At 41.7% G+C, this 13,182-nt stretch overlaps 1 protein-coding gene across 2 annotated transcripts in view; it reads left to right on the forward strand.

Moving 5' to 3' along the window:
* The window catches only part of BRINP1 (BMP/retinoic acid inducible neural specific 1), a 582,603-nt gene that overhangs the window by 449,727 nt on the left and 119,694 nt on the right, over positions 1 to 13,182 (forward strand). For both annotated transcript variants that reach the window (XM_016136926.2, XM_016136924.2), the window contains one exon: positions 10,251 to 10,518. In XM_016136926.2, coding sequence (XP_015992412.1) covers positions 10,301 to 10,518 — 218 coding nt within the window. In that variant the 5' untranslated portion in view covers positions 10,251 to 10,300. The remainder of the gene's footprint in view (positions 1 to 10,250; positions 10,519 to 13,182) is intronic.

Genomic DNA, 13,182 nt, shown 5'->3' on the forward strand with positions numbered 1-13,182 from the left:
GCCTTACAAATCTCTACCTCCGGTTTTGGCTTCTCTTTTGATTTAGACTCGAGGATTCTGTAGCCTACTGGAAATTCTGACTTGAATGTTCAACAGACACCTCAAACTCAACAAATCTAAGAAGGAAATTGTCCTCCTCTGCTCTAAATCCATTCCTTTTTCATTATTATTACAATGAACGACGCGAACATTAACCTAATTATCAAACTAGCCCTGAGTCCTTATAGATATCTTTCTTCCCTCATCCCACTCACCCAGTCACAAAATCTTGCTAATTTTAAAAAAATTTCTGTCAAATATAAGATGTTTCGTGCAGACCATATCTAACCTAGACTATTGTGATAGCCTTCTCAATTTTATCCTGATCCCTTCTTAAATCTATCCACTACCCCTCTGGTCAGAGTAATCCATCTAAAATGAAACTCTAACATAGAACTCCTCTTTGGAAAAGCCTTCGGTGGATCCTCATGATCCCACAGGACTTATCCCAGCTCTCGATCTGTCCAGATAATTTATTCAATAAGTCATGATGTAGTTCCTACCATAGGATCCTGGGTATACACGGTGGGGAGCAGGGGGGAAAACCAACTTCTTTAAGAAACCGCCATTCACCTGTAGATATGTGATTGTAAAATGACCCCATCTAGCTCATCTGATTCATGTCCTGACACTCCCCCCAAATTCCCACAGCACTAATTTTCATATATTTTTAGATCTTACATTCAGACCACACTCCTCTTTCTTTTCATATATTTCGTCCTCACTTGAAATGCAGGGCCTACATTTTTGTCACCTCACAGGTGCTTCTTTATTTTTCAGGGCCTTGCCTGGGTGCCGTCACGAGGAAGCATGCTCTGAGACCCTAGAGTGGGCCTCCCGCTCCACAGAACACTGGGGGTACCCCGTCTTTGCCCTATTATGTTATATATAAATTACCTGTTTTTTTGTTCATCTCCTACTTCATACTGTGAGAACTAATTAAAATAATAAGGACTCAACAAATATTTGTTGAATTTTGTCAAATGGAGCCAGAAAAGACATTCAAAACGTTAACTTCACTTTCCTTTTTGAAAGATCTCCTGCAAAGACTATTGATAATTTTGAGGGAAAGCTTAAAAGGCAGTTTTCCTGAATTTTGATCATCATATTTCTAAATGTGGTTTCAGATGAAATATTTATGAAGAAAAAGATGCTGTATATAACTTATAAATATATTGCTAATTTCAGAAAAAATAGTATTTAGGATCTCCCTAAAATTACAAAAATAAGTAATTTCAGTATTCTTCCAGAGTACTATGGCCTGTTCTAGATTCAACAATTTCAGAAGTTTTACACCTCAATTTAACTTTTCAGCTATTCTCTTCATTAACATCTTTATGATTAATTTCTAGTGGTTCATAATTGTCAAAAACAAACCAACAAAAAACTACAACTAAGGATGATGTGGTTTCTAAGATTAGTCTATTAAAGCAGAGAACATAGAATTGGCTTAGGTAAAAGTTTAATTTTGCCATTTTCAAATAATGTGACAACAATAACTAGATTTTTTTTTTTTTTCGAAGAATCCCAGTCTCATCGTCTGCAAAATAGAGATGATGCTGTCTCTCTCACAGAATTGTTCTGTGGATTCATTGTCATGGGGAATGAGGAAGTCTGGCATAGTTTCTGTCATATAGTAGATGCACAGTGGTCTTTCACCCACCCTTACAAATGCATTTAAAATATAACGTGAAGCATTGCTAGCCTGTGGTAAAGATAGGAGGTGGAGGTGGACATTGCAAGAAGAGGAAACAGTGTTAAGCAAAGGCAGTGAGGCATGACATTTATAGTGTGTTCAGTCAATGCACTTGGGGAAAGAACAGATGAATTGAGGGTAGGAAGTGGAAGAGAAGAAATAGTATATGAAGAGTCCAGCTCATGAACATTGATGAATGCTAGACTAAGAGGTAGGGCAATCAATAGAGAATTACTGAGTCTGTTTAATGAGGAGAGTGTCACGGTCCTGTCAGTATATAGAAAAATTGCTCTGGCAACCAGAGTAGTTCTTAGGACGGAGGTGGCAGGGATACATGGAGCAGGAAGATTATGATAGTCTGAGTGGGAGAGAGCCATGTTTTGAGTGACAGATATCAAGGGAGGATGGGCTTAGAGAAGGGATGTGTCTAAGGTAAAGCGTTTAAGGAGGAAGGAAGGGAAAAATGCGGGGTTACACTGAGATTGGCAAAGAAGACAGGAGGAGGATAAAGTTGTCCAAAGGAGTGGATGAAAATGAAGACAAAGTACATTGACATGGTGCAGAGATGGTGGTGGGGGAGGTAGTTTAACAGGCTGGGGCAGGAATTTAGGAAATGTCCTGAGCCTCTCACAGGCATCATTTGGAAGATTGTGTGGTTCACTTGAATGGAGAATACCAGGAGAAGGGGAACTTTGAGAGAGCAAAAATGGCTTTCGTTTGAGATATTTTGAGTCTGAGAACCCTGTGGGATTTCCTAGAGATGTTGATTATGTGTTTGAAAATAATAATATAAAGTATACAAATTATACTTTTCCACTTCCTACCCTAAACCACTTACTCCAGTGGTTTCTAGACTTTTTTTTTTTTTGTAATTATACACATAACATTCAGTAAAATTTTTGATAATATACTTTCCTATGAATGTATGAATTATTAACACATTACCTTCAGTAGCTAATATCACAATTCCCCAGTGCGCCAGTGTTCACTTAGAGCAAAGATCGGCATTAATAATTGCATATATAAATTCACATTTTAATTAGTCCTCTCGATCATCTTGAATTGTTTTTGGCCAATTCTTCGCAAACCTGATGAGATCCTTGTTGTTCTGATTTAGCATTGTGGTGTGGCTAGCCCTCCGTCATTTCCTTGTTCATGTTGGCCCGAATTGTTGCCACTATTGTCATCCGCAGTTTCTTTTTAATCCGCTTGCCCATTTTGTGAGAGTTGGTTTGGCGAAATTAGATAATATAATTCTAACTTCGTATCTCTAGGCGCAGATAAAATGCAAGGTGCCACCATACACTGTAAGCGAAGGGACGATGGAGCCCAGCCCCTCCAAGCTGTAAGGCTCCCCTCTTCACACGAGTGTCTTTGGTGACTTGTGACTGTCTGATATTTTGGCTCAATGTTGTAAGTAGATAAGAAACATGTACACTAGAAGTTCTGATTTTTTTTTCCTGCTCTGTGTACCCTGATTAATAAATTCTAAGTGAACTTCATTGGACTTTTACATTGAACTTGGCACTGAGTTAACTGTTTTAACAAATCTTTATTTCGACCAAACAGGATTCACAGAGTAAGATCAGACAAAAAAAAAAAAAAAAAAAAAAAATCCTTGGTTCTTGTTCTACACTGTTTAAACTGATTTCTGGATCAGGTGTCCCCGACTTTTGAGTAAAACTTAAGACACATCCATGATTTTTTCAAATAACATTCAACACTTTTTCTATTCACTTCATCTCTTAATATACAAAGTCTTGGTTTGGTAATTTATGTTCCAGTTGAGTATATTGTAACAAATCAAATTTTGTTTAGAGTGACCTTCACTCTTCCTCTAGATTCTGTCTTTCCTTAACTTATGATTTTGCTGTATCTCCTTTGTCTTGCTAACCTTCATCTTGACTTCTTCAGGGTACAGGGTTTGGTCAAGGATGGAGAGGTAAGAAGGTAGCAATAGTCTTAACTGGTACCTTCTTACCAACTTAGCATCAGGGCTCTGAGGACTTGTCAGGCATTTAGTGCTAACGTTTTTCACGTGCAGCATTTTTTTTTGGGGCGGGGGGCAGGCATCTGGAGCTTCTCTTTTTCTTTGTGATCTCTTAGTTGTGATTCCTTTGATGAAGGAACATGCATCTCCTTTCAGCTGCTTGCCGACCAGTCATTCCTGAGATCTCAGTAAATGGCAGGGTGATTCCAGCTTTCTTTTGCCAGGATCCTTTTACCTGCAGGCTGGGGTCTAGGGCATCCTCTCCTGGCTTTCTCTTGCGTGTGGCCCCCCTCTGATCATGGGGGACACAGTTCTTTTACACATGAGTTGAGTGATTACTTTCCAACTTGCAGCCCCGACTCTGCCACCAGGTTCCAATCTGCCCCTCTCTAGATTTCCCTCTTTGGGATTCTCTTTTATAGAATTCTCTGGCGTGGGTCAGATATACCAATGTGCCATGTTCCCCCAACTTCCTGGGGACATTTATCCTGTTCCTTGAGTGGTTTCATTGAAGATCGAGATGAGGGGCTTAGTCCCTGACTCTTCTCCAGAGTTGTTTTGGGAATGGGCAGGAGTGTTAACAGTATGCTGTCCGTCCTCACTCAAACGCCATACGTGATCTCAGCATCTGACTCTTTATGCCATCATGTGACTGCAAGGTTGAGAATCTCAAAAAGCCCATTTTGGCTGCCCTTTTGAAAGTCCTTCATAGTGATCACCCACCACCCTTTAGAATATGGTATCTATTGTCTTGGGCTTTGGCTGAAACTGAGTCTAAAATGGTTGTATTTAAAATCCTACTAAACCCTTATCTGAACCCTAAGAGATATTCATCCATCCTCCTGTTACTACCCACATTTTGCACATGAGGAAACCGAGGCACAAAGGGGTTTATTAATGTGCTCAAGGTCACCCAGCTTTGTAGGTTCACATCCTTGGTGAGAAGTCTTATCTGGAGACCCAGGCTTAGAAGTTGAAGCCTGCCTGAGGTTATCAGGTTGACCTTGGCTCAAGGTACTGTGAGTGATCACAGATTGGGCGACTTATTTAGGGACCCCGAGGTTGGAGGACAGAAGAGGCATATCCTTCCACTCTCTGCCCCAGAATATGGGCGATCGTCCAGCATTCCATGGGGAATCAGAGAAGGAGCTCGGTGGCACCACTGGCAGAAACCTCTTGTCTCTCATCTCTTCCTCCTCTGTGTGTTACTTAGATGTAAATCATTGACAGTGGTGGCAATTAGAGAGTGTGCTCTGTGTGGGATGAATCTGATTCCCTTAATGACACTGCAGGCTTATTTATATATACAGCACGGGTTAGCCAAGGGCCCCACGTGCTCTCCACGCTTCGGCCCGCGTCAGCTGCTCCACGTTCACCAGGGCACCCCACGGCAGCAGGCCTGTGACTCACAGAAGGTCACAGCGGGTCAAGGGCAGCGCTCAGAATAGAACCAGCCTCTCTCTTACAGGCTCTCAATTCTAGTGGTTGGAAGTTCCCTTTATGAATTTGGGGGAGAAAAACAGTTCTGAAAAACATGGTAAGAGATATCCAGGGGCTGTCTCAGGATGCAAAGACTGGGAGGTGTGGCCCTTGAGTGAGGAAGTGTTTATTGATGTTCGTTTATTGTTTTGAAGGGAGGAAGCAAGTGCACAGTGGCTCAACCAAACAGTTGTAGGGGAGAGTGAGTTGGGTTCTCCAAATGTTGATAAAAATGTGGAGATGGATGAGCGACCTTCCCAGGCACTGTCATAGAGCAGAAGAGACTCAGTCCAGCCCTGCGCTATCCAGTAAAAATAGAATGCTGTCTACATGTGTAATTTTAAAGTTTTAGCAGTCATATTTAAGCAATCAAAAACAAACAGGTGGAATGAATTTTAATAATACATTTTATTTAATCCAGTTCATTTAAAATAGTAACATTTCAACAATTAACCACTATAGAATATTAGTGAGATGTTTTTCATTCTGCTCCTCCTACTAAGTCTCTGAAATCTGATGGGTGTGTGTTTTATTTATATTTACAGCATCTCTCGATTAGGACTAGGCACATTTCAAGTGCTTGAGAGCCGCATGTGGTCAGTGGCTGACAGTACAGCCTGCAGTTCTAGCTCTGCCATTTTCCGGCTCTGTGGTGTTGACCCAGCTACTTAAAGTGGCGACCATAACTTCTCATGCTGTGGCAGCGAGGGCACATGTATAAATCAACGAGTGGGTTTCCTGGCACATAGTAAATGCTCAGTTAATGCATGATGTCTTCCTCAAACTGACTTCCATGGCAACTAAATTGTAAGCTCCCTGCAGGAGATTGAAATGAAACTTGATCTCCGATGACATCCGGAAGTAAACCAAGGCCGACCCTCTCTTCTTCCCTTTCTTCCACTGAGATTTCTTTTCCCCAGACATCTGCGCCGCTCACTCCTTCACTTCCTTCAGGTCTCTGCTGCAAAGCCACTTAATCAGGGAAGCATTTCCTGAACATCTTGTTTGTAAAGCAGCACGCTCACTCTCAATCCCCTCTTACCTGCTTTGACTTTTTTTTTTTTTTTTTTAGAGCACTCCTCACCGTCATAGATAAGTTACTGCTCATTTATTTATTCCTCCCAACCCAATAGAAAATAAGCTCCCGGAAAGCCCTGGCTGCTCTGTTTACTATTTAATTTCCAGCTAAATATGTTAATAAATGAATAAATGAATTTATCGAGCATCCCCAATGCTTTGTCCTTAGCGTACAGTACCAACATGAAATATGTAGTTTTAGATTCATGAGGGAGGGAAGGAGGGAGGGAGGAAGAGAGCGAGAGAGAGAGAGAGAAATATGTGTGACCAAATGCCTCACAGCCACTTATTCCTAGTAAAACCTCTGACCTCTGCCACTCTCTGTCCTACCCTGGGCACATGTCCCATCACTCTGCCCCCTCCCACCCCGAGACTTGTTTTATACCATTCGCTCCGCTAGAATTTCCTTAACCTCATCTCTTCTTGATGAAACCTGGCATGCTTTTTAAGGCCCTTACTCAAAGATCACCTCTTCTATGGGATCCTTTTGTAGATGTCTTTGTTGAAAACATTATCCTCGACCTCTATTTCTGTGTTGGACATTTTTCTTTCATGATAGTATTTATGACGGTATATTTCATATTAGAATTTTGTGTGCATGGGTGTGACTTCATGACATTTTGAACCTCTGGAGGGCAGGACCTGATTTCATCGCTCAGGTGGGATGAGGGTGGGGATGTAGTGGAAATTACACAGACTTCATAATGAGATCTATATGGGTTAGGATCCTGAATCTACTACTTTAGAGTAGGGAGCTTGGAAAGGTTATTCAACATCTTCAAATCCTTTCACTCATCTGTGAAATGGAAAACCTGTGGCCACCTCATGGGACAAAACTTTGTTGACATCTGCTCTGTACTGGATGCTTTGACTGCTACTAAGAGAACAAACACAAGATCTGAGCACACAGTAGGTGCTAAATAGATAGCAGTCCTGTGATTCTTATGTGACTCTGAGTCTCTAGGATGGTTGGCGCTAATATGGGCTTGTTTATGGAGTGGGAGTCACGGTGTCTGTCATATGACAACATTTAGGTAACATAGCGACTAGTCCTTGTTCTTGCCCAAGAAAATATCCACTTCTATTATCTACCTTAGAGGAACTTTTATTTTCATTTTTAGTGTTCTATGGATTATGATGATTTTCCGAGTCAACAGAGGTATATTCAGACTTCTTTCATGAAGCATTCGCTCATCTCTACTTGCTCAAATATAGATTGTATCACAGGCCCCAACAACAGAGGAGATTCAGACACAGCCATATATACCCACTGTCCTGTTGAAACAATGTGGCAGAATGTAAACCAGGACCTAGGAGACAGGAGGCTAGCCTAACCGGCCTCTCAGGTCACGGCCTCTCAGGTCACGGTCTGTTCAAAATAAAAAAGAATGGATTAGAGCAGGGTTTAACTTTTGCACCAATGCTGTCTAGGTCCACCAGCCTATGTTGTGGGGACTGTCCTGTGCATTGTAGGATGTTAGCAGCATCCCTAGCCTCTACCCACTGGATACCAGTAGCACCTTCTCAGTCATGACAATCAAAGATGTCCCTTGGGGGTGGGAGCCAAATGGCCACCACTGGAAAAGCACTGGATTAGATCTTTCACATGTCAACTAATTCTAGCACTGTAGGCTAATGTCTTACTTTCTTGTGTGCACGCATGTGCACACACACACACACAGGCACACACGTGCACACACACACACACACAGACACACACACAGGCACACTGCTGTTCCACGTATAGCTTCATTCCACTTTGGAAAGCTACAATGTTCTGAATCCTGTTTTCTTGCAAACAATCTAACAGCCAAGCATTCTCTCATGAACTCCCACCCCGCACCCACTTACAGCAGAAGCCATGTGGAAGGGCTGTATGGGTGACATGCTGCGATTTCAGTGTGTCGTAGCCCCCCACTGGGATCTCTGAACAATCGCCTCCACCCCCTGCTTGCCACTCAGGTGGGCTCCGGCAGGCAGTTTGGCAGCTGTAGCTGTTAACAGTTCTGCACTCAACATGTATGGCTTTGTTTTAGGCCCTGAACAAAACTTGAGGCCTCGGCTTCTGACAGCCCACTCCTCTGCTCACATGCCTCTCTCCTTTGCCCCTGACAGCTGGGGCTTGCAGTGCCAAGCAGATTTCTGTAGCTACTCGTAATAAAATAGCACGATTAGGCAACAGAGGGAAATATCCAATGGAGTAGGAAATTTCCATCTCTCTCTTTTTTTAATTTTCTTTTTAGCTTTACTTTGTTCCTATTCTCGGTTAGAAGAGTAGACAAAGACGATATCATATCTTTTCATGTTTATACATGTTTTTACACTTGACGAAATGTTTCTGTCCTTGCCACAGTTTTAAATATTAGAAATAAAAGCCTGAGATCTAGAGAGAGGATGTGACTGCCCAGAATCACAGAGCTAGCCATGTGTAGAAACAGTCTTTGAAAGGTTCTTGCCAGTTAAAGGCTCACAGCCCAGTGAGCAAGGCAGACACAGAAACAATTAAGCATAATAACAGACAATAAGTACTAACATGCAGTTATGTAAAGTGAGCAACTAGAGCAGAGAGTGAGAGATCAACTGACACTTTTCGAGAGAAATAGAAAAAGGAAGTGACCGTGGAGGACCTGACTCAGATGGCCACCAAAGGATAAACAGGACTTGCTGGGCGGCGAGAACAGTATGAGCAATGACACTCCCAGCAGGGACCGAGTGGACGTCATCAGTACCAACATCACCATCATCGTTGTCCTCCCCATCACTGATTTCCTTCGCTGAGGACTTACTAAATGCCGGGCACCCGGTAGAATACTTTACATAAATTGTGTCATTTGATTCTCATGTTAGTTTTGGATGTAGGTGCTCTTGGTAACCAAAGTTTGCAGAGGGGGAAACTGAGACTTAGAAAGGTTAAATGACTTGCCTGAAATCATACTGTTTATAACCAATGGAACGTGGATTCAAAGCTGTCATTCCATATGGAATAAGATCAGCTCTTCTAGAGTGAGTGGGGACCCAGATAACACACTGTTAGGCCAATAAGTGGAATGATGAAATGATAAAAATCTGTAAGTTTTCCAAAGGCTAGGCATGGCCTTGTGGTCTCTCTTCCCTCTCCTTCCCACGAGGGGCCTCTCCCTAAGCCCTCCCTTGGTTGGAAGCATTTCTCCAACCTGGCTCCACTGTGCCACGCTACCAAAGAGGTAGACAAGACCCCTCCTAGTTCCTTGTCCATTAGTTTCCTTTCCGAACACCAGGGAGCCTTGAAGCTCCCTGGGGTGAAGAAGACATTCCACCGAGCACTGGCTAAGTGGACTCCGACTAACTCTTCATTTGTGAGGTATCCAACCCAGACAGTCATGGTCATGATCCAGCCTAAGACTTGGTGCACTCATGTGGTGATGCAGAAGCAAAGTGTGTACTCAGTAGGTACGTGTCTTTGTCAGAGGAGGAAAAGGAAGTCCCATCTACTGAGTTCCTGTCATAAGAGGCAAATTGTCTGTGAAGATGCTAGGTAGACACTTGAGTTACGTGTCCATGTCCTTTACGGGCTGTAGGAGACTCTAGTTCTGCATTCATTCATTCCGTTCATTCTTTAAACACATGTGCCTTGAGCATCTATGATGTGCCAAGTGCCAAGATATAGACACGTAAGCCCATCCTCTGTTTTACAGATGACGAAACTGCATCCCAAAGAAGTTAAGTAGTTTGTACTGTTCACACAACCTGTGAACCGCAAAGCGGGAATGTGGGTCCAGATGTCAAACTCTTAACCAGACACTGTACTGAATTTTGTAAACCTTTAAAGCATTCTGCTGATACCAGCTATGTGTGATGAAGATGTGTTAATACCATTTTTTCTTTTGTCTTTCTCTCTCTTCCTTTTATTTTATTTTTATTTTCTTTGTCACTCCTCTTTTTCTCTCTTTGCTTTCTCTCTTTCTTTCTCTCTCTTTCTTTTTTCCATAGGACTCCACAGAATGGAGCAAGAATGAGAGGAAAAAGGCCGGCAGAAAAGCATGAACTGGAGGTTTGTTGAGCTCCTCTACTTCCTGTTTGTATGGGGCCGTATCTCAGTGCAGCCCTCCCGCCAGGAGCCAGCTGGGACAGACCAACATGTCTCCAAGGAATTTGATTGGCTTATTTCAGACAGGGGGCCTTTCCACCACTCCAGGAGCTACCTATCCTTTGTGGAAAGACACCGACAAGGATTTACAACCAGATATAAAATATACAGGTAAGATCTCGGCTAAGCTAGTCCTTGCCTTTCATTGATAGGGTGCTTTTGGGGTCAGTCATTGGCATGGGCCTCACTATTTGGGAGAGCATCTGGGCCAAAGGATCATGATCCTTCAGAAACAGACCATTAATCACTTTTTCGCTTTTTTTTTTTTTTTTTTTTTTTTTACTTTACACAAGAGATTAACAGTGACAAGGAGAAGAACAAATAGCTAGTATTTATTGAGTACTTATTGCGTGCTCGGCAAGGTACTTTGCATATATTATCTCATTTAAACCTTGTGTTAACCATCATAGATAGGTTCTATCTGTATTCTCCACTTTATAGATGGGGTAACTGAGTTTCAGCTAGGTGAAATAGCTTGTCTAAGGTCAGTCACATCATCAGTGAGCAATGGGACTGGGATTCTAACCCTGGTGTATCGGCATCTATACTCACAGTACTTTACACAACCACAGCAGGTGTAGGTAGTGTGGTTTTGCAAATTCTGTCAATGCACCCAATATCTTATCCCAATATGGAAAGAAGGATACTAAGTGAACGATCTTTTCTTAAGCATCTCGAAACTGCTTCTTGGCTTATTGGAATCCTGTTCATCCAAAGAGGACTTAGCCCAAAGTTCTTTCCTCTTCGAAACCATCTTAGAATCTCCCCATTCCACCTGATCACCCTCTCTTTGATATTTCCACAGCTCTGTACACTTGCACTTCTTTAGTTTTAAACTATTTGGAATTAAAGTGTATTTTTATATTTCTTTCTCACCTAACTGAAAATTCTTTAGGGCAATATATATACATATATAGGGCAATATATAGGGCAATATATACATATACATATAGGGCAATATATACATATAGGGCAATATATACATATAGGGCAATATATAGGGCAATATATACATATACAATATATATACATATACATATACAATATATATACATATACATATACGTATACGTATATGTATATGTATATAAATTCATTTATTTCTGGATCCCCCAGAGTGACTTTTGTTTTGCCTTGTATCAGGAACACACAATAAATGATGTGGACATAAATGAATTGGAGAATGTGAAAACCTTTCTAGAAGTGTCATCTTTGTCTTAAGGTCAAGGAGGAAGGGCAAAGCCTAACACTTCTGGGCCTGGTTGGGTCAAAGAGCTGGAATCATGGTGAAGGGAAGCACCCTGGCCTACAGCTGGGAAGCCATGGATTCTGGTCTTATATCTTCTATAGATCTCATATGAAAATGAGCCTATCTCCTTTGCATATTTTGTGGCATTGTGGACTAGGAATGGGTGATTCATGAAATCTCTGCCAGCTGCAAGCGCCTCTGATTCTAGGCTGACTAGCCAAATCCTGGCTTAAAAGTTGAACCACTAGTGGCTGAGGTCTGACAGTGCGCTATTTGTACAAGAGTGTACAGATGAACTTTCTGTGAGCCTTGAATAGCGGTAACTAATCAGAGATATTGGGGAAAGGTGCTCTGGGCATGATGAAAAGCAGGAACACAAAGGAAAATGAATATGGGGTGTGTGAGAAAAGGTGAAAAAGCACAGGGATGAGAAATATGGGGCATTTTTTTCTTTTAAAAGGCAATATCAGAATTTCAAAAATAAAGTTATTGATTAAAAGGGCTACCCCTTCAGAGAACTATTTCTATATCACCCAAGAATAATAGTTATCTATTCAAATTTAGATCTTTGACATACTTTCTGACAGAATACAGCCATTACTGTTTGTAAATATGCCTGAACCAAATACGGGTGCTCACTGATTACTTAACAGGATGCTCCAATATCTGAAATCCAGGGTCCTGGAAAAGATGCTGGCTTGACAATGTTGAATTTAGGGGAAGAGAAGAAGTAGTAAAGGTCCAGATATCTTATTCTGTTCATATTTTGTCATATAATAATAGCCTCTTGGTTTTATACGTGGCTTTCTCTTCCATTTTAGCCCCCTGATGACACCTAAAAGTTGGGATAACTGGGGCTCATATTTGCAGGAGATGATTAGCTTGAATAAAGTTATGTAGTTGAGAAAAGGTAGAGCCTAAACTGGAAACAAAATCTGATTATGTCCATTCACACAAATAAATATGCTAGAAGTAAAGGCATTCATTAATTGTTTACGAATGTTTCTTAGCAACAACTGGATGCCTGACCCTGTTCTAGATACTAAAGGTAAGTTGGCCTTAATATAAATAGTCCTGATATGACACACTGACGGCCATAATGGAATTTATAAGAGCGCCATCATGCATGTTAGATGATTAATGTATATTTGTGATTTCCGTTGAAATAACCTAGACTTAAATGGATGTCCTGAATAGACCACAGATACCACAAGACCACAGAATGTTCAACGGTAGCAGCCTTTAACTGAGCACTTATGATATACCGTGAAGAGAGGTCAGTCAGTAATCACAACATGTGCTGTGAGATGGGCAGTGCCTTGGCATTTTCCGGAGAGAAAAAGCAGGGCTTGGGGAGTTTGAATGCATTGGCCTAGCTCGTCCATCTGGTGAGGAGTGGAACTGGGGTCCAAACACATCTCCCCGACCCAAAGCCCTCCTTTCAACCACTATACCGCATGGACCCTTCAATGTGGTATCCAAATGTAGAGCTTTTTTTTTTTTGGGGGGGGGGGGTCTTCCAATCA

The sequence above is a fragment of the Rousettus aegyptiacus genome, unplaced genomic scaffold, assembly GCF_014176215.1.
Source record: "Rousettus aegyptiacus isolate mRouAeg1 unplaced genomic scaffold, mRouAeg1.p scaffold_m13_p_3, whole genome shotgun sequence".
NCBI classification, from domain to species: domain Eukaryota; kingdom Metazoa; phylum Chordata; class Mammalia; order Chiroptera; family Pteropodidae; genus Rousettus; species Rousettus aegyptiacus.